The following is a 19,605-nucleotide window of genomic DNA, read 5'->3' on the forward strand; positions in this document are numbered from 1 at the left end:
CCCCTGTATGAACGGAATGAACGATACATAAATAATTCCTGATTCGATGATCCGGGGTGGTTTCGGTCATTTTTTCTTCTGTAAGAAGACTTAATTAGTTTCTTTTGTTTGGGTGGATGATTGCTTCACGATGCATTGATTAGTGCACTAGAAGAGAATCGAGAAGGGGAGGTTCGAGCACGACGACGTGATTGGAAGTGGTGCAGATGGACTCTCCGATATGCTATCCCCTGTGTATAATTTGGCATCCTATATAAACTTGTTCAAATTTACAGTTTGTATTGTACTTTCAGGATTTATTCCAAAAAAAGGCAAAAGAAAACGGAGGTCGAACTTGGTAATCGATGCATTCAAAGTTTCAATAACATTTGTTGTGTTCAGATTTTACTCACTTCAAAAATGTGTAACTCACTAGCCAAAAATAGGCTTAAAATTTATTGAAAAAAATGTATAGAAAAATCGTACGAAAACGTACGTTTACTTTAAATTTGTAAAACTTAATAGGTCTTTAGGTCTAATTGATCAGACAAAAAGTATTAACTTGCATGGCTACTCATATGGAGAGTTTTTATTACAATTCCGTTTCAAGTTTCTCAGAGTAAATCTAACGATTTTTGACCTGAATTCCTTGCAACCATTGGAGTTAATAGAAAAACTCAAACAATCCAGTACAATCCAGTATGGATCGAACTTAATCAATTAAAATAGGTGGAAAGCTTGTTCATCAATAGCATAAAAAGTAGCAGGTCTAGATGACTTCCTTGTGACGACTGGACAATCCTGTGGATAAACATCTAGACCGCAAAGTCATACGCAACGATGACCATGCCAAGGCAAAAATGGTCCAGAGACATACAAGAAGTAGAAAAGGCCAGAACGGAGTGCCAATATAAATCACATCTGTCAAACCAAAGTCCCGTAAGGTATATGGGGCCCTATTCTCACGGTCACCTCACCGTAATTTTTTGGGTGAGAGCACAGTTTGCGATTCTAAGAGTCACCTAGGTGACTCCGCTCACCTGGGTAACTGTAGAAATCAATTGGGGCGTGTAAGCTGAGATAAGCTGAGACACTTCTAGCAGGTGAGCAGTACTGTCCGTCCGTGAAAGCCAAAAATTAACGACATCGATACGTTGCGTGAAGCATGCATTAGCCTGGTACAAAGCCAATGGAGTCGAATTCGTGCCAAAGACGATGAATACTTCAAAATGTCCTGAGACCAAGCCAATCAAAATGTTTTGATCTCCGAAGGAGATACACATTCAAAAATATGCAAATCAGCGGATTTCATTGCAATTCTTGCTAATCTTTTGTCGGAAATAATGATGAGTAACGTACAATGAAAACTCCGCTCGTTGAAGCACCTTAGAATGAATCTTTTATTCTTTTATTACGCTGAACTGTAAGGTAATTCTGTAGGAGTTGTAAAACTAAATTGAACATTGAATTTGATTAAAAACCTAGCCATGCTTGGGCATTCAGAGACACCCCATATGGCTTGGTTCTTGGTTTATGGATATCAGATTTGCCAGATCTTCCTTAAATTTCAGAAACACCGCGAGGTTTACGGCCCGTAGCTCGTATACGCCATTAACGGTTTGAACTGTAACCCACCTCACTTGTACGTCGGTCGCGACCTTGGTAGCTTTCACTCGGCCTTTGAGCTAGCAGTTTCGAAGAAACCTGTTATTGATTATAACCACGATGTAGTCGATCTGGATTGGCTTCAACTCCTGGCACGATTTCGTTCTGCGGTTCAACGAAGGAAGATGATCGTGTAACCAATGTTTCCAACACCGATTCGCAATACTCTACTAAAGGCACCAGTTCTGTTTCAGTCTGGCAGGGTTGTCGTCGAAACAAGTCCATGGAAGTGCTCCACTCGATTATTCGATGAGAAAGTGGTTAGGTATCAGCACGGACGACTGATCATTATCGAGATGGATTTCGGTCGAATGCTTCGAATTTACGATATATTCTATTTCTATCAGTATACTCCGCAGCGTTCCATCGGAAAGCAGTCGATGCGGTTGCAGTTTCTCCTTTTTCTGTTTAGCGGTACGAATCAACCGCTCCCAAGATCCGCCCAGATGAGGAGACACGGTAGGGAAAGTGCGGTTTGTAGTTCCCTGTTGGCGCCCACGAAGTTCAAATCAGCGGCATGCACCACATTACGTAACGCCATGATATACGAGTCAGTTGTGAGCGATTGTGCAACTTACAGATGAAGTGGCTAAGACCCCCAGCGTTATTCCACTCGACGTCCTACGGATACTGTCATTGGGCCGAAGTAATCCAGCTCCATGTGGTTGAACGATTTGCTGTAGGCTGCAAGCGGTACTTGTGGACGAGCTCGTTAGTTTTTACAGGACTGGCAACTATTCCGGACCGATTTGTAGACGGCTTTCGTTCTGGAAATCTACTAGCGTTGTTTCAGCTCATTTGGAACGGTCCCGTGCTTCTAGTGCAGGAACTACGGATGGACGTCCAGCACAATGAGCCTAGTGATGCTGTGCTTTCGAGGAAGAATTACGGGACTAGCAGCGCTGCTATCGGATATACTGGCAAGCGTTGACTTCAGTTTTTGGAACATCTTAGTAGAATACTAAGCGTTGGTTCGTCCACGAATCCTTAGAAGACCCTTTTCATCTATAAACGGACAGATGCGGAACATACGGCTGTTCTTAGGGATTTGTTTTCCATGTGATTCTCGAAGAGTAGATAGGATTGCAAACTCCTCCCCGTACACGTTACTTTGTGATACCTGGTACAGGTAGCACTCAGTTTTTACCAGCTCACGCATGAGTGGTCCGCAGGCCGGAAGTCCTTCGAACTGTTCGTTACAAGTTGCTGACAGCTCGAAACACGTATACTGTACTCTACAGCAGGATAAAACATTTGCTGAAGCGGCTTGTGTGGATGTTTGGCTCGAAAACCTTGTAGTGAAGATGAAGGTGCGGTCGAAGCTCCGTATGCGTGATTCTGATGGACTGCGGCGTTGCCGGATATTCAAGTCAAGTCAAGTTCACGGAACCATCGGCTACTTACTTAGGTCGGGAGTGCTCATTTAGTCCCGTCATCCGCCACGTTCAACTTTGTAGGAACCCATCCCCATTCCCACAGATCCGTGGTTTCAAGAATCTTGCAGATCCGTGGTTTCAAGAATCTTGCTGATCCGTGCGCCCATATACTGGTTGTAGTGACGATGATCTGAGTGTAACCAGCATATTATGACAACCCTGGAATCTGTCCAAAAATAGCGCTTTTGAACCTTGATCGACAGGGATCCCAAGATCGAGTCGCCTGTCTGACTCCTAGGGCGCGTTCTACAGCGCTCTAGTCTTGGTTTTTGCCCCAGCTAGCGCAATTTCTACTGCACTTCCGTCCTGGAATCGTAAGTAGACGATGGCTGTGAAACCGTTTTCACTCGCATCCGCATGATGGTCTGGTAACAGCGGGGAGTCTTGATATCTGAGACTCGTAGAAGAACTCTTAGCTATGCGAGCCACTTTTCGTAGTGGCAGTTGTAAATCTCGACGGATGCTCTCCTGATCTCTTGCAGTAGACTTCGCAGAGACATCAGGAAGAGAGTCGAGGACCATCATTAGAGTCCTCAGCACATCGCGCTACGTAGGCCGTTTACGTCCAGACAGCAGGTTAGCTTCATGGCGGGAAGACAGTTTGTACGTAAAGCAGTCCGCTGCAGTATCCCACCACATTCAGAGTACTTTTTCTTCTCCATTATCATGCTTTTAATGACAGTGGAATGACATTTCGCTTGCCGGTCCTTCCGACAGTCGCTAGGTGCGGCCGCAGTTCGCAATCGATTTAGCTAGGGATGGTCTAGGTCTGTTGGTCGGACGACATCTGCCTAACAATTCTCACCGAGAAGCAAGTACAATACCGTCAGTATCATTACATCTAATTGCGGTTGCAATCTAAGCACCTTTGGATATAGAATTCTATACAGAACTACAACCAAAGTACTTGTCAAAAGAAGAATAATATCATCCTGTCTACGGATATAAATGTTCCTATCATAGGCAGCAATATATCTTCTTCTTCTTCTTCTTCTTCTTCTTCTTCTTCTTCTTCTTCTTCTTCTTCTTCTTCTTCTTCTTCTTCTTCTTCTTCTTCTTCTTCTTCTAGCAGCAGCATAGAGCCGGGGTAGCTCGCGCTATTTCAAGCACTCATCTCCATTCAACTCGGTCTTAGGCCACTCGTCGCCAATTTCCTAGTCGTCTCAGAAGTCGCAAAACGCTTTCAACCTGGTCGAGTCATCTTGCACGTTGGGCCCCCTGTTCCTGATGCCGGTGGGGTTGATCAAGAGGACTATTTTCGTCGCACTGTCGTCCGGCATCCTTACGACGTGTCCGACCCACCGTAGCCTGCTAACTTTCGCTAGATGTACGATGGGAGTCTCCCCAAGCAGTGTCTGTAGCTCGAGATTCGTACGCCTCCGCCACTCTCCGCTTTCAGTTTGTACTCCGCCAAATATCGTCCGCAGTACTTTCCGCTCAAACACGGCAAGGGCGTGTATATCCTCCGTGAGCAGCGTCACGGCTTCAGGTCCATAAAGAACTACCGGTCTAATAAGAGTTTTGTACGTTGTTAGCTTCGTGCGGCGGCGTACGCTTCCTGATCGTAACGTTTTACGAAGGGCAAAGTAGGTCCGATTTCCCGCTTGGATGCGCCGCTGGATCTCCTTACTAGTGTTGTTGTCCGCGGTCACCAGCGATCCCAAATACACGAACTCCTCTACCACTTCTAGTTCGTCGCCGTCAACGGTTACCGTCCGTGGGAGGCGCGCGTTTGTTTCTTTGAGCGTCTTCTTTTCATGTATTTGGTCTTCGACGCATTTATTTTTAGCCCAATTCTCCTAGACTCCGCTTTCATTCTGGCGTAGATTGCCTCCACCGTCGCAAAGTTCCTGGCTATGATATCGAAGTCATCTGCAAAGCCTAGAAGCTGGCTACTCTTGGTGAAAATCGTGCCTCTCGTTCCGATGCCCGCTCGTCGGATCACCCCCTCAAAAGCGATGTTGAGCAGCATGCAGGATAAACCGTCACCTTGTCTCAACCCTCGCTGCGGGACTTGAGAGTGTCCCAGAGATGCATACGAAACACATCACTCGATCCAATGTAGCTCTGATCAGTCGCGTCAGTTTGTCCGGAAAACTGTGTTCGTGCATTATCTGCCGTAGCTTGTCTGGATCGACTGTATCGTATGCTGCTTTGAAATCAATAAAGATGTGATGTACTCCAGACATTTCTGCAATATCTGTCGGATAGTTAAAATTTGGTCCGTAGTTGCGCGAGCCCCCATGAAACCCGCCTGATAATTCCCTTCGAAATCTTGTACTATCGGTGACAACCGGCGTAACAGAATCTGGAAGAGTACCTTGTAGGCGGCGTTTACCAGCGTTAGACCACGATAGTTGCAGCAGTCTAGCCGTTCACCCTTTTTGTAGATGGGACAAACCTTTCCTTCCATCCATTCCTCCGGTAGATTTTCCTCCTCCAAATTCTCGAAATAACGCAGTGTAGAGCCTTTGCTAGCGTTTCTCCGACATGTTTATAAAGCTCTGCCGGTAGGCGGTCCTTCCCAGCGGCTTTATTGGTCTTCAGCAGCCCGATTTCGCGTTTGTCTTCTTGAAGATCAGGTGCTAGGACATTACTTTCTTCTATGGGCGCTCCTAGGTTAATTTCCGTTTCGCCTCCTTCTGCGACTTCGCCATTGTTCATCGAAGAACTGCTTCCATCTGCCGACCACCTCGCGCTCGTTTGTAATTAGATTTCCTCCTTTGTCTCTACACATGTCAGGTTTTGGTGTGTAGCCCTTCCGAGTTTGGTTCACCTTCTCATAAAACTTGCGCGTGTCATTAGCTCGGAATAGTTGCTCTAATTCTTCACGATCTGTCCTCCTTCTGGCGCTTTTTCCTCCTCAAGATCGTGGTCAACTGGCTCCCAGCTCGTCGGTATTTGGCCAAGTTCTCTCTAGTGGCAATACTTAGATAACTTTTCCAAGCAGTTTTTTCCCCTCCACCGCTTGTTGGCATTCCCCATCAAACCAATCATTTTGTGTACTCCGAGGCTCAATACCTAGTGCCTAGGTACCTAGGTACCTAGTATGTAGGTCAGGTGATCTCCAAGTGGCTTTGTGGATATCCTTGCGCGGGAAAAAGGTGTTTCGGATCACCACGCCTCGGGAAGCTACGAAGTTTATACATTGTTGGCCGTTATCGTTTGTGTCGGTGTGCAGGCTATGGGGTCCTACCATCGGTCTATACATCTCTTCCCTACTGACCTGGGCGTTCATATCCCCGATGACGATTTTGATGTCCCGTGACGAGCAGCTGTCGTACGTTGCCTCCAGCCTCGCATAAAACGCTTATTTCTCATCGTCGGGTCTACCTTCGTGCGGGCAGTGCACGTTAATGATGCTATAATTGTAGAAACGGCCCTTTATCCTCAATACACACATTCTATTGTTCGCCTTCCAATCTATCACGCGATCCTGCATTCCGCCCAGCCCTACAAAACCCGTTGCCAGTTCGTTGGTAGCGCCACCGCTCTGGTTAAACTGGGCCTTTCCGCCACGGATCTTCCATACCTTCTCTTTGCGACAGATTTCCTGCAGAGCCACGATGGCGAGTTTGCAGGGTACAAGCTGTTCAATCAGCACCCGCTCGCAACCTGCGAAATTTAGCTATCTGCAGTTCCAAGTACCGAGTCTCCATTCGTCATCCTTGTTCCGTCGCCTGGGTCGATGCCGAATATTCCGCTCCGAATTTGCTTGAATTTTGTAAGTTTTTTTTTAATTTAGGTGTGTAGCCGTACTGGGGCAACACTACCGAGTCTCGCGATGGGGCTAACATCTTTTAGTGCCGAGACTCATTATACCTCCTTCCCGGTTAGTATACGACCTTAGTTTCCACCGGGGTTGGTTACCCGTTCTCTGCTAAGGTTACTGGTATTCCGGCTGGTACCACGAGGAGGTCGGGATCGGAGTTGCTGGATAAGAGGCTAACGACCACTATGGGGTCTATATTCCGCATTATCCAGCCGTTTACCAGCCAGCAATATATCTAAACTTCTCAAATTAATTTTACAAGATTCTACAGCTAGAGCTATTGTTTATTTTTGTAAAACCTTCCTGTGGTAAGCGTCTCATTTCGCCACCGACTTGCCGGGAAACGCCGTTGAAGTCTTCAAATCGAAGGCAATATTGGGATCTGTCAGAATAATAAATAAATGGTAAACTTTGAAGGAAAAGTTCCATCTTTCAACTTAACGAAATTTTCATGCTATCGTAAAAGCACCACAATAACAAGAATTAATCGTGGACTAGACGTAAAACTGATAACTCTTACAAAAAAAAGAAATTCAAACATTTACCGTTTCAGAAAACGACTGCTTCGAACTTAGTACGAAATTCTTCAAGACACGGTACATGCCAGTCGTGTTGGCTCCATTAGGTTCTTGAGGAAAGTTATATGCTAGACCAACTTAATTAATGCTAAAAGTATTTTATTTTAATGCTGGACCGAATGCACAGTTAAAGGCAATATCGAATAGCAGAGAGAGCATCCACTTGCTGCAGTCCATCCAACGTCACGGAAGCGGCTGAGGTCTCAATGAGGTTTCGTCGGAAAACCATATTCTAGCATTATGTGACACCGCTAATTTCGTTTGACTGAATCGTACACCGCTTTAAAGTTCACAAACAGATGATGGGTCTGTAAGTTGTACAATACAATGCAATGCAACACAATGGTTTAATTAGCCTATAATCTAAATTGTAGCTATTTAGCCATATTTTGTATAATACGCCAGGAAGTATATCTCTCAATTTTTTTCTAGTTAATATGATATAAATTCAAGGTGGTTCCCTAAACAGAAAATCTCTATTAAATTCATCTTGATCCAATAGAATGGGTTTATCACATCTTCAATCATATACTTTATTTGACTACAGAGTAGCACTCGAATGGATCCAATCTTATTCATCAATCAAACCACCGATCGATAAACGTGTCTTTTCCTGGAAGGAAAAAATCTAAATTTTACGCTCGTTGGAGGCAAAAACAGAAATAGGCATAGGCAAGTAACACAGACTAGACAGAGTCTGTGTTCGTTGGAGTGAAAACGAACTAAAAAAAAGGTTCAGAAAACGTCCTGGAAGGTGACGTGAATTTGCTTCACGCAAACCCCAAATCACCGAAATTCGCTAGTTGGGTCTGTGAATTGTGGTTTTAAGGTTAATTATGCTAATGGCTGAGGTTTAGCGCTTTTTACCATTGTGATTCAATTGCGAAGAATTTATTGTTCGCAAAAAAACATTCTAATTATTTTTGAACAGGTCAGAATCATCAGAGCTACATTATCTTTAATACTTAATGCATAATATTATTACTATATTTTGATAACAAGATTTAAGAATAGTTTAGTTGATTTTATGTCACCATGAACCAACTGTTTTAATTAATCTTCTGCGTATACTATAAATAAAACAAGTTATGTAAGAAATTTAAAGCAGAAACTTATTTAGTTAATTCTTTTGAGGAAGATAAAATCAGAAGGGTCTCATCAGTTTAATGTGGTAATATGCATAATGTGGTTCGACCCTTCCTTGGAATTTTGCAATAGTAAATACGCGAAAAAAATTAAAACCTGGAAGAGTTAATTGGTGGCGCATTTCCTCTCCGTTACCTCACCAAGAAAGGTTATTACATTTATAATGTCCTTTACTGAAACCTGTACCATCGTTACTGTGTAAAACCAAAGCACGAATTTCACGCTAACGCAAGTCTAAGTCAAAAAAAAGAACACAATGTTTCCCAAGTAAATATTTACCGCCAAAGTAATTTTCCACCGAGAAAAAGGATACGGCCTCCTAACCAGTATTCAACCAATCCTACTGTCTGCTCAATTATTCATCGACGTTACACCACTTAAGGGGAGACTCTATCAGCAGTTGACTGCGCCCATTCGGGGTAAACCCCGATATCTAACGGGCAGGCATCAGGAGCAAACTACCGGGCGCGCGTGGCGACTAAGCTGTCGGAAAAAGTGCCAAACACAACGTACAATTGTTCCCGTCAGCGGCTTGTCCTCCTCCTCCTACTGCTTGCTTGCTTGCTTGCTTGCTTGCTTCGCACCCCGCAATCTTCGGCAAACAAAGCAACATCCTATTTGCGGTTGAACTGATAATATCACCTCTCCTGGCTTCCTACCTACTGCCGTTCGTAACTCGACTAGTCCTGGAAAAACTTTACCAAGAAACAGCGTCGAAAGTAGCTAGCTGACAGCAGCAGCGCAGGGGAGGTGGGTGTTTCTCCCTATCTTTCGGAGACAATTTTGCCCTCGATAATTAGAAAGCATTTTATTATCTTTCGCGCCCAATCTACCACCCGATGACTGAATTGCGTTCCTACTTTATGCGTACAGTCAGTGAATTTTATTTCAATTTGAAGAGATTCACAACTGTAGCAAAGGATTAAATCGGCAACCGGTGCGGGCTCTGCTCTGATGCATACCATCCCACGCACATGTCTTGTACAAAGTGCGGAAAGATTTTATGTCATTGTTGTTTTTTTATTTATACATTTTTCATTTGTTTTATCATCAGACTAAATGCCATCCTGCAGGCTGTTCAAACCGCGATAAGAGTTTGTCGCATTCATACGGAGAACAACGAAAAATTCACCAGCCCGATGTGTAAACTGCGGAGCCAATTATTTTCAAATTTGTCGCTCGTGGAAAGGAACGAGAAACATGGCCGATTTTAAGGCGATTATCGATGGTTTATAAACAAAGAGCCGCTTTTTGTTACGAAATTGTGACAACTCCGCGGAACGGCTTGTGCTTCATTCTGAAGGGACAACATGCCATGCCAAGCAATATTAACTGATAACAACTACAACAGCTACAACTGTGTGTAGCTGCTTAAAATTTCAGTAATCAAATTACATTGTAATGAACCATTGTTCATATTCAAAGGGATGATAATGTACACATTTTTCGATGTAAACAGACAGATCGGCTCACAAAGTCCCGAAACTGTCAATAAACTGCCGACTAATCCAATAATTTCCCCCCTCATATTTACCATCCCGATCCATACCAGACGGTAGCCAAACAGAGTTATTTGTTTAGCTTTGCCCAAAACAAATCAAAAGCAAACAATTTGGATTATTTACCCTCGCATAGAATCCTTTCGCGGAAGCATGAACTCTCCGGTAGAACAAATGATATCGAATGAAACCAATTAGCAAAGCGTATTTACAGTTTCATTTTTCCCTTTTTTTCTCATCCTTTTCAGACCAAACCCGGACCACTTTCCGCATTGCGTAGCGAAAACAGTGAAATAAAGGAAACCAAACAGAAAACAATAAACTAAGCCAACAATGACGACTGCACCGCGGACACCCACGTCGCTCGCGAGCCCAGCGTCGCTGACGCCGCTGCTGCTGCTACTGCTCGGCACCCTCACCTTCGCCACCCTCCTGCAGCCGACCGTAGCACGAAGCTACGAAAAAGACACCTACCGGAAAGGCAAATCGGCACAGATCTCCGCTCCGCAGCCCACCATCACCACCCAGCTGGTGGATCTGTGCTCCGAGGACATCAACATGAAGCTGGCCTGCCACTGTTCGCCGGAGAATCACCCGAAAGCGCAAAAAGCATCCTGTTCCATCTTCGATGGAGAGCTGCCGCGCAAGGACGCCAACTGGTTGGCCTTCCACACGCAAACCAGCCTAGAACATTTGAAGTTCACCATCCGAAAGTCCGGCAATCTCACCTACATCCCTTCGGATGTAATTTTCACGCTGAAAAAACTGCGCACTCTAACGATCGAGTACGGTATCATCGCCGATATCTATCCGTACGCATTCGGCAATCTAAGTGAACTACGAGTTGCCAACTTGCCGAACAATCAAATCAAAACGCTGCATCCGAACGCTTTCGCCAACCACCCGGCGTTGGAGGAAATCGTGCTGGAAAACAACGACATCCGCAAGATCGACCGGGAGGCGTTCGTCAACTTGCCGCTGTTGATCAAACTGAATCTCGCCAATAACAGTATTTCCGAATTGCACGACAACGGCTTCATTGAGCTGTCAAAGCTGGAGGAATTGCGTCTGGAGCTGAACATGATCTCCGTACTGGCCAAGGAGTACTTCCGGGGGCTGGAAAATCTAAAGATTCTGAAGTTGTCGTACAACGACGTCAACTACGTAGGTGCCACCGTGTTTGCCGATCTATGGAGCTTGCAGATGTTGTTCCTCGACGGGAATAAGATTGAGGTTGGTTCTCTGCTTATGAATTAGAAACACATTTTGACTTCGTGCTTTTTGTTTCTCCAATTACAGAAACTGGACGAACGAGCCTTCGATGGTTTGAACAATTTGCGCTACCTTCATCTGGAGAATAATCGACTGATCACGCTGGAAAGTGGAACCTTTACCAGTGTGTCATCCTTGCTGGTACTGAATCTGGACGGAAACTCTCTGGAAACGCTCAGCTACAACCACATCGTTCCGCTGATGGACAATCTGGTCAACAGCAGTGCACTGCTGTCGATTCGCGGTAAGTTAGTTTTCAATGCACGGGATCAATTCACTATTTAATAATTTATTTTGTTATTGAAATTTTGTGCCATGATTTGATTCTACTCAGGTAGAAAGTATCCTACCTCTGCTGATAGGATTATAAATCATTCATGGTAATCCCGATTAGAAGAATTCACTCACTCGAAAAAAAATTAATGGAGTTTTTTGTGTACCACAACAACTTTAACCGACTTATAACCAGATACCCCAATGTATTGCTTTTTTGACGCTCCTATTTATTCAAATGAAAACAATAATCTCGCCTAGTACACAGTAAAATAAACCACGAAATCGTCGCTTTTGGCCCAGCTCGCTGCTGAATACTCTCTTCGTCCGAAGTACTCACGACATGTACAGCTCGCCCTAGAGTACCAGGCTTTATCAACTTGACAATACCAGCAGTCCTGTACACTTGCAAATATCGTGATTCACACTCGTCTTTTAAACTTGTAAGCACCACCAAAAGAGTGCCTGGCTTTGCAATTTTTAAAGGTCCCTTTGGCTATTTTAATCTGATTTAAGAGAACGTGTGATTTCACATGGTGCTAGTCTTTTGCACATTTGCCCTTCAGACAACACCATTCAATAACAATCTTCTAGTAACCTAATGTACGTAACATGAACAGATAATGGGTCAAAATGAACCTCAACATTTATCGAGTTGCCTCGCAAAGTATTTCAAACATTTCAAAAATTAAAAGAATAAAAAAAATGTTTTTTACAAAGTCAAATAAATGATCTACAACTTCTTCTTAGACACCATTCTGCTATAATCAATAGTTTTAACGCATACACATACACGCTTTATAAAAATTGGGCTTGAATCGCAATGGTCGACTGACTTGGTAGAAAAGAATGGTCACTTAAGTGGTGTTGCAAATTTCATTTAGGCCGGAGAAGGTCATGCAAGATTTTTGGCAAATTGCGTCAAGAAATGTTCATACAGCTGCTCTTACGTCCCCGTTTTTGCGTTGATCGGCCTCCTAGGTTAGCACAGTTCTTACGTATTTTCATAAAACCGTCTAGTTATTACCCTCATAAAACTACTTTGTATCTTAACTGCTGGAATAACACTCCATCTCCGTAATTTCAATGCAGGCCATGCTATGATGGCCTAGCTATCCAGTAGCTTTAGCATCTCGATACCACTCCAAGGTTCGTAGCGTTACAGTTCTTGCTACTAAAAAGTCAGTGCACAGTAGTCCGAAAGGGCGAAAAGTGGAACTTTTTCCCTAGTATTTTGTTTTCATTTTATCATTTATCGTCTTCGACGTTTTAGTTCGCATAAATATCCCCCTTCATCTAAAACTGTCAAAAGTTAGTCATCGCTTACTATAATGAAAATAAAAAAATAACGTTTTTGTGTTAGAAAATATAGACATAGTTTCTTCGGTAAAGTTGTAAATATTATAAAAACAAGCAACTTTGCTGAACAAATAAAATTTCTATCTTTATCGAGTGCTGAACTATAGGACATATTCTTTAAAACTTCTTTAAAAATTGGTTTTTCATATTTAGCTTGTATTAGTTGCATTTTACAAGAATACAATGTTGTAGGCAATTAACGAAGCTCTCAAAATACACGTTTTTGCAGAAGATTGTAAATCTCTTGGACCTTTACTTGCTGAGTTATCGCATATTCAAGCTTTAAATTTCCATGTGTTTCGCGTTCGCTAAAGGCACGAAACACGTCCATTTTTTTGTGTTAGAAGATAGACACATGGTTTCTTCGGCAAAGTAATGGAAAATATAAAGCAAAACAACTTTGCTAAAGAAATGACATTTCTATCTTCATCGACGCAGAGCTATAGAGCATTTTCTTTGGAAATTCTTTAAAAATAAGTTTTTCATATTTAGCGTACGTTGGTTGCATTTTACAAGAGTATATGGCTCTATGTGATTATTGAAAGACTCAAAACACATGTTTTTGTGGAAGGCTGCAAATCTCTAGGATCTTTCCGTACAAAGTTATCGCTTATTTAAGCTTTATTTGTCCTTAACATCACAAACCAAGAGCAATAACTTTGTAAGGAAAAGTCCTATAGATTTGCAATCTTCTGAAAAAACGCGAAGTTTGAGTCCTTCAATAATCGCCTAGAACCATATATTCCTGTAAAATGCAACCAACATAAGCTAAGTATGAAAAACTAATTTTTAAAAAATTTCCAAGGAAAATACTTTTTAGCTCTGCACTCGATAGAGATAGAAATGTAATTTCTTTAGCAAAGTTGTTATTTTCTATAACTGTGCCGAAGAAACCATGTGTCTATCTACTAACACAAAAAAGATGGACGTGTATCGAGCCTTTAGCAGACGTGAAACACATAAAACGCTTGCTTGCCGTACTCTCATTTGGGTGGTTGGGGACAAGCGGAACCCATACAGTTTTATAGTATTCGACTTTAATTTTAAGATGAAGCACTTATTTCAGAAATCCGTTTGCCCCATTTTACCCCAATGGAAATTTAAAGCTTGAATATGCGATAACTCAGCAAGTAAAGGTCCAAGAGATTTGCGATCTTCTGCAAAAACGTGTATTTTGAGGGCTTCGATAATTACCTAGAACGTTGTATTCTTGTAAAATGCAATTAACAAAACCTAAGTATGAGAAACCAATTTTTAAAGAAGTTTAAAAGAATATACCCTATAGTTCAGCACTCGATAAAGATAGAAATTTTATTTCTTCAGCAAAGCTGCTTGTTTTTACCATATTTACAACTTTGCCGAAGAAACTATGTCTATATTTCCTAAGACAAAAACAGCTATTTTTTTATTTTCATTATAGTACGCGATGACTAACTTTTGACAGTTTTAGATGAAGGGGAATATTCATGCGAACAAAAACGCCGAAGACGATAAATGATAAAATGAAAACAAAAGCCTACACACTAAAATTTTTTTACCGAACACCGTAATTTTTTGACGAAATTAGAACTGCTGAGTGTTCGGTAAAAATTTCGGTGATGCCAAACGTTACTGAAGGTCCGAATACATTAATATCCATCACCGAAATTTTTACCGAACTCCCAGCAGTTCTAATTTCGTCAAAAAATTGCTGTGTTCGGTAAAAATTTTTAAGTGTGTAGGAAAAAAGTTCCACTTTTTCCCCTTTTGGACTACTGTGCAGTGTGAAGTGAGAGTGTGCCGTAAATACTTAAGATAGAGCAATACTTAATTCAGTAATCTTATGGATAATAATCGGCTTTATAAATTCTCCATACATAACATTTTCAAAATTTTTTTGGCTGAAGTGTTACAGCTAAAAACGTAAAATAGGTGCACTGAGTGCAAGACAGCCCTGCTCAAATATCATAGCCAGAAACTTTACTATGGTGGAGGCAGTTTTCGACAGGCCTGAAACAAAGGCTAGTATTACCATTCTCCGCTCCTAACATTGCACTGAGATATACCAACGCGATCTACTACATACAACAGCACAGTTTACATAATTACGATGAAAATTGGTCAGATATAGTTAAATCTCATAGAAGTTTACTTAGTACAAAATACAAAAAAAATATTTAATCGGAAGGACTGTCCGAATCAGAATTATCGTGCCTTTCATTTAGCTTCTGTCCTCCGATTCTGTACCTTGTCCACTTTATTCGCCACAGAACGCCAATTTGTTTCAAATTATTTCTCGCTTCCAATGGTTTTTGGTGTCTTCTTCAGACTTCACCTGATTGTTTATCAATACGACGGTGCACTGGTGATTTTGGAGGGTTTTTGTCCTGGAGCACCATCTGCTTATTATTGATGACTCTATGACCTTTGTGCCGTAATGGCAGAATGCCAAATCAGTCCTAAACAACACGGAACAATCATGTTGCTTCAAGAAAGGTTGCTGACGTTTTTCCAGACACTCATTCTCGAAAATTCCTTGGATGATGGTCCCGGTTGTACTACAAATGACGCTTTTCAAATCGCGGCGGCAGGCAGCTTGCAAAATTTTAGCGAACTTCGAGAATTTAATATGCTTGAAAATGTCTGCCATTCCCGTCGTCGTCGCCAGCAGCCGAACGTGTTGTTTCAAACAGTCGTCTCCATTCAACTCGGTTTTGGGTCACTCGCCGCCAACCTGGCCGAGCCATCTTGTACGTTAAGCCCGTCTGTTACTGGTGTTGATGGAATTGTTGACGAGAACTGTTTTTGTCGCATTATCCTCCGGCATTCTTATAACGTATCCGACCCACCGAAGGCTACCGACTTTCGTCAGATGCACAATGGGAATCTCTCTAGGTAGTGTCTGTAGCTCATGATTCATACACCTCCAGCACTCGCCGCTTTCATTTTGTATTCCGCTGTGCCTCCCGCAGTTGTATCGTCCGCAGTACATTCTGCAGTATCACGGTAAGGGCATATATGTCCTCCCTTGAGCAGCGTTACGGCTTCTAGTCCATAAAGAACTACCGGTTTAATAAAGGTCTCGTACATGGTCAGCTCGTACGACAGCGTATGCTTTTTGATCATAGCGTCGCGAAAAGTAGGCGCGAATTCCCGCTTGAATGTGCCGCTGGATCTCGCTACTACTGTTGTTGTCTGTGGTCATCAGCGATCCCAAATACACGAGCTCGTCTACCACTTCTAGTTCAACGGTTACCGTCAACGGTTACCGCTCGTGGGAAGCAAGCCTTTGTCATCGTCTCCTTCGAGCCTCTTCCTTTCATTAATTCAGTCTTCGACGTATTTATTATTAGTCTAATCCTCCTAGACTTCGCTTTTAGTCCGGCGTAGACCGCATGCAGGAAAAGCGGGGAATAACCCCGCGATGCGTACGAAACACCTGACTCGATCCCCAATGTAGCTCTGGTCAGTTATGTCAGTTTATATAGAAAACCGCCGTAGCTGGTCTCGATCAACTGTATCGTATGCTGCTTTGAAATCAATAAAGATGTGACGCGTGGGTAAGTTGTACCTGCTTCCGACATTTCTGCAAGATCTCTCGGATGGTAAAAATCTGGTCCGTAATGGCGCGAGCCCCTATAGAGCTCGCCTGGTAATTCTCTACAAAAACCTGCGCTATCGGTGGCAGACGGCGTGACTGGATCTGGGAAAGTACCTTGTAGGCGGTGTTTACCAGCATTAGTTACGGCAGTCGAGCCGATCACCCTTGCTGTAGATGGGAAAAACCATCTTCTTCGCCTCCCAAATTTTGGAAATAACCCAGTGTAGAGCCATTGCCAGCGTTTCTTTGCCGGTAGGCGGTTCTTACCAGCGTCGTTATTGGTCTTCAGAAACCCGATTTCTCGTTTGACTTTTTGGAGGTCAGGTAATGGGATATTACTATCTTCCATGGGCACTCCTCGGTATACTTTCATTCCACCTCCTTCTGCAACTTTGCGATTGAGGTTTTCATCGAAGAACTGCTTCCACCTGTTGACCACCTCGAGCTAGTTTGTGATCAGATTCCCTCCCTCGTCCCAAATATGTCAGGTTTCGATGTGTAGCCTATACGAGTTTGATTCACCTTTTCGCGAAACTTACGCGAGTTATTAACTCGTAATGATTGTTCTAATTCTTCAGAATCTCTGTTCTCCTTCTCGCGCTTTTTAATCCCCAGGATCATGGTCAACGGGTTCCATGCTCTTTGATAAAGGGTGTTCACGATAAAATCGCAAAACGCTCAAATTAGTGTAACCTAATAGAAACCTTGCATGGAAAAAGCTCAAAATGCATTGTTTATACTGTGTGAGTCTTTTTATCAAGTGCGCGAAGATATGAAAAAATGGAATCAAAAGAACAGCTCGTTTGCGAAAAAATCTGCACAAGTACATTTAAAATAAGAAACTATCACATGGTACCATCGGTAAAAAGTTGGTAATCCCGAATTCTACGGTTTCTCGTGTCATAAAACGGATCAAAGAACATCTGACTATCGATCGTGAGTCAAGATGTGGAGAAAAAGACGTCCGTATACTGTTAAGGATCACAAATGCGTAGTTCGGACCTTCGACGGGAAACCAAACTCTTCCGTTGTATAAAGAGCAGAAGCAACTGAATCTGAGCATAAGTTTCGTGCAGAAGGCAAAAACTCGAGCTGAATTGCGTACATTCAAAGTTCGGAAGGCCTCAAAAGAATTCGGTCGCGAAAAGCCGTGCCTAGAAGTTATACGATCAAAAGCTGACGAAACCTAATTGCTGCGTTATGAACGACGATCCCTACGTAAAAACGGACTGCAACCAGTTTCCGGGGAACCAAACTGCAAAAGATAAATTTGATGTCTCAGAGAACCTCCGCTCAGAAGATGTCGAAGTATTCCAAGAAATTCTTGATTTGGCAAGAAATTTGTTCAAGTGGACAACAGAGTACACCTTTCATGACCGCATGTACCATGAATGGACTGGTGTATTTAAAAGAATTTCTCCAAAAGCGACTTCTTCCTCTTCTGAAGTCTCACAATTGTTCTGCGATCTCCTGGTAGAATTTGGCCTAATGCCATTATGCAAAGGCCATGCTAGAGTGGCATAAGGCAAGTAATGACGATTTCGTGCCAAAATGTCATAGCCCCTCAAATACACGGGTGCTGCGGCCAATCGAGAAATACTGGGCTATTATGAAGCAGAACCTTCTGAAAAAACAGTTGATGAAATGAAGAAAGCATGGCTAAATATGCAAAACATGTCGATTTTGAGGTTGTGGAAAATTTCATGGAGTTAGGGTCAAAGTACGGACATTCGGATACGAAGGCGAAATTTAATAAAATAAAGACACTAAAACTAAGTTTAATTGTTTCATTTGATGCCCTGATAGTTTGATGGAAATCGGATAAAAACTCGAATTACGCGAATTAATTTTGTGTGTTGCAATTTTATCGTGGACACCCTTTACAGAAGCTTCTGGACTTGTTTATCGACTGGTGCGCAAGAAATTAATTGTTATTGATTGTGGAGAAATGTTGCGTCATCAACTTTCATCCAACGCACTAGAAGCGTAATAGAGTTTGAACCGATCTTATCGAAGTCCATTCTCATGAAATATTTTACTCCCGCTTGTTTTCTTCTCTTGAACGCTAGTTTGGCCTTTAGCGAGTAGAGAATTACAAGTTTGATGCATTTGATTAAAACAGCTTTGCATTTTTATTTTGGAATCGCACTACCTAACTGAACACATAATAGTAATGGCCTACAGAGTTGTAAAACCGCACAGAAAATGAATTACAGGTGTTTTGTAGAATGAATTAATGTCTACGACGTTTTTAATTTTATTTCCATTAAATTGAAAATTCCAATTTCCATTAAAATAGATATTATCTTACTACTTTTCTTAATATCCTTCTCTGCAGACAATCGATTCATCTGCGACTGCCGCCTGGCCTGGATCTACGACCTGAGCAACCGGACGCGCAACGAAAATCTGAAGGAGAACCTGCACGCCATCGAGTGTACCCTCGGCAAGCAGAACTACTACAACAGTGTATCGCAGCAAACACAAGCGAACCTGGACAACTCGTTCCCGGAGAACGAGTTCGACGAGGAAGGCGACTACATCGAGGATGCCGCTCTGGACAACGAATCGACGGTGCAGGATACGAAGCCGGAGATCGTCAGTCTGTTCAAGCTTGGCAAAGAGCAGTTGCCCTGCCCGGAAGAACTGGTCGGCCCCACCGATGGGCCGAATCCGCGCGAATCGAAAGGATTGCTTGATTTGCCCTGGGGACACTCCGGTGTTAGCGCCATCCGGCAATCGGCCGTCGGTCACAGTCGAATGATGCTCGTTTCTGTCGTAGCATTGTTCGCCTCCTCCGTAGGTTTAGTGCTGATCTCTAGTGTTAGATGGTAAGCTTGCTTATTTATTTTCCGCCTGTGTATGTATTAGACGTAAGAGGAAACTAAAAGACAAAGATTGAAATGCAAACACATGATTTTAAACGGAGACTCTGCTGGTGAGAGAGAGAGAGCTTTGCGCAATTCGCGTGAACTAGTAGATGTAATGTAAATGGTCCCTTAAGCAGAACCCAGCCCCAGACGTTGCATAAACAGCAGAAACCAAA

General features: G+C 42.8%; 1 protein-coding gene across 1 annotated transcript; it reads left to right on the forward strand.

The window, feature by feature from the left end:
- Positions 1-10,441: 10,441 nt before the first annotated feature.
- LOC128743544 (connectin-like) lies at positions 10,442-19,394 on the forward strand (the record flags this gene model as incomplete). Its single annotated transcript, XM_053840141.1, has 3 exons — positions 10,442-11,308; positions 11,375-11,591; positions 18,898-19,394. Coding segments are annotated over 3 exons (1,581 nt in total), but the record flags the coding sequence as incomplete, so codon positions are not given.
- Positions 19,395-19,605: the final 211 nt, after the last annotated feature.

Source organism: Sabethes cyaneus, chromosome 3 (genome assembly GCF_943734655.1).
Source record: "Sabethes cyaneus chromosome 3, idSabCyanKW18_F2, whole genome shotgun sequence".
In the NCBI taxonomy this organism is placed as follows: domain Eukaryota; kingdom Metazoa; phylum Arthropoda; class Insecta; order Diptera; family Culicidae; genus Sabethes; species Sabethes cyaneus.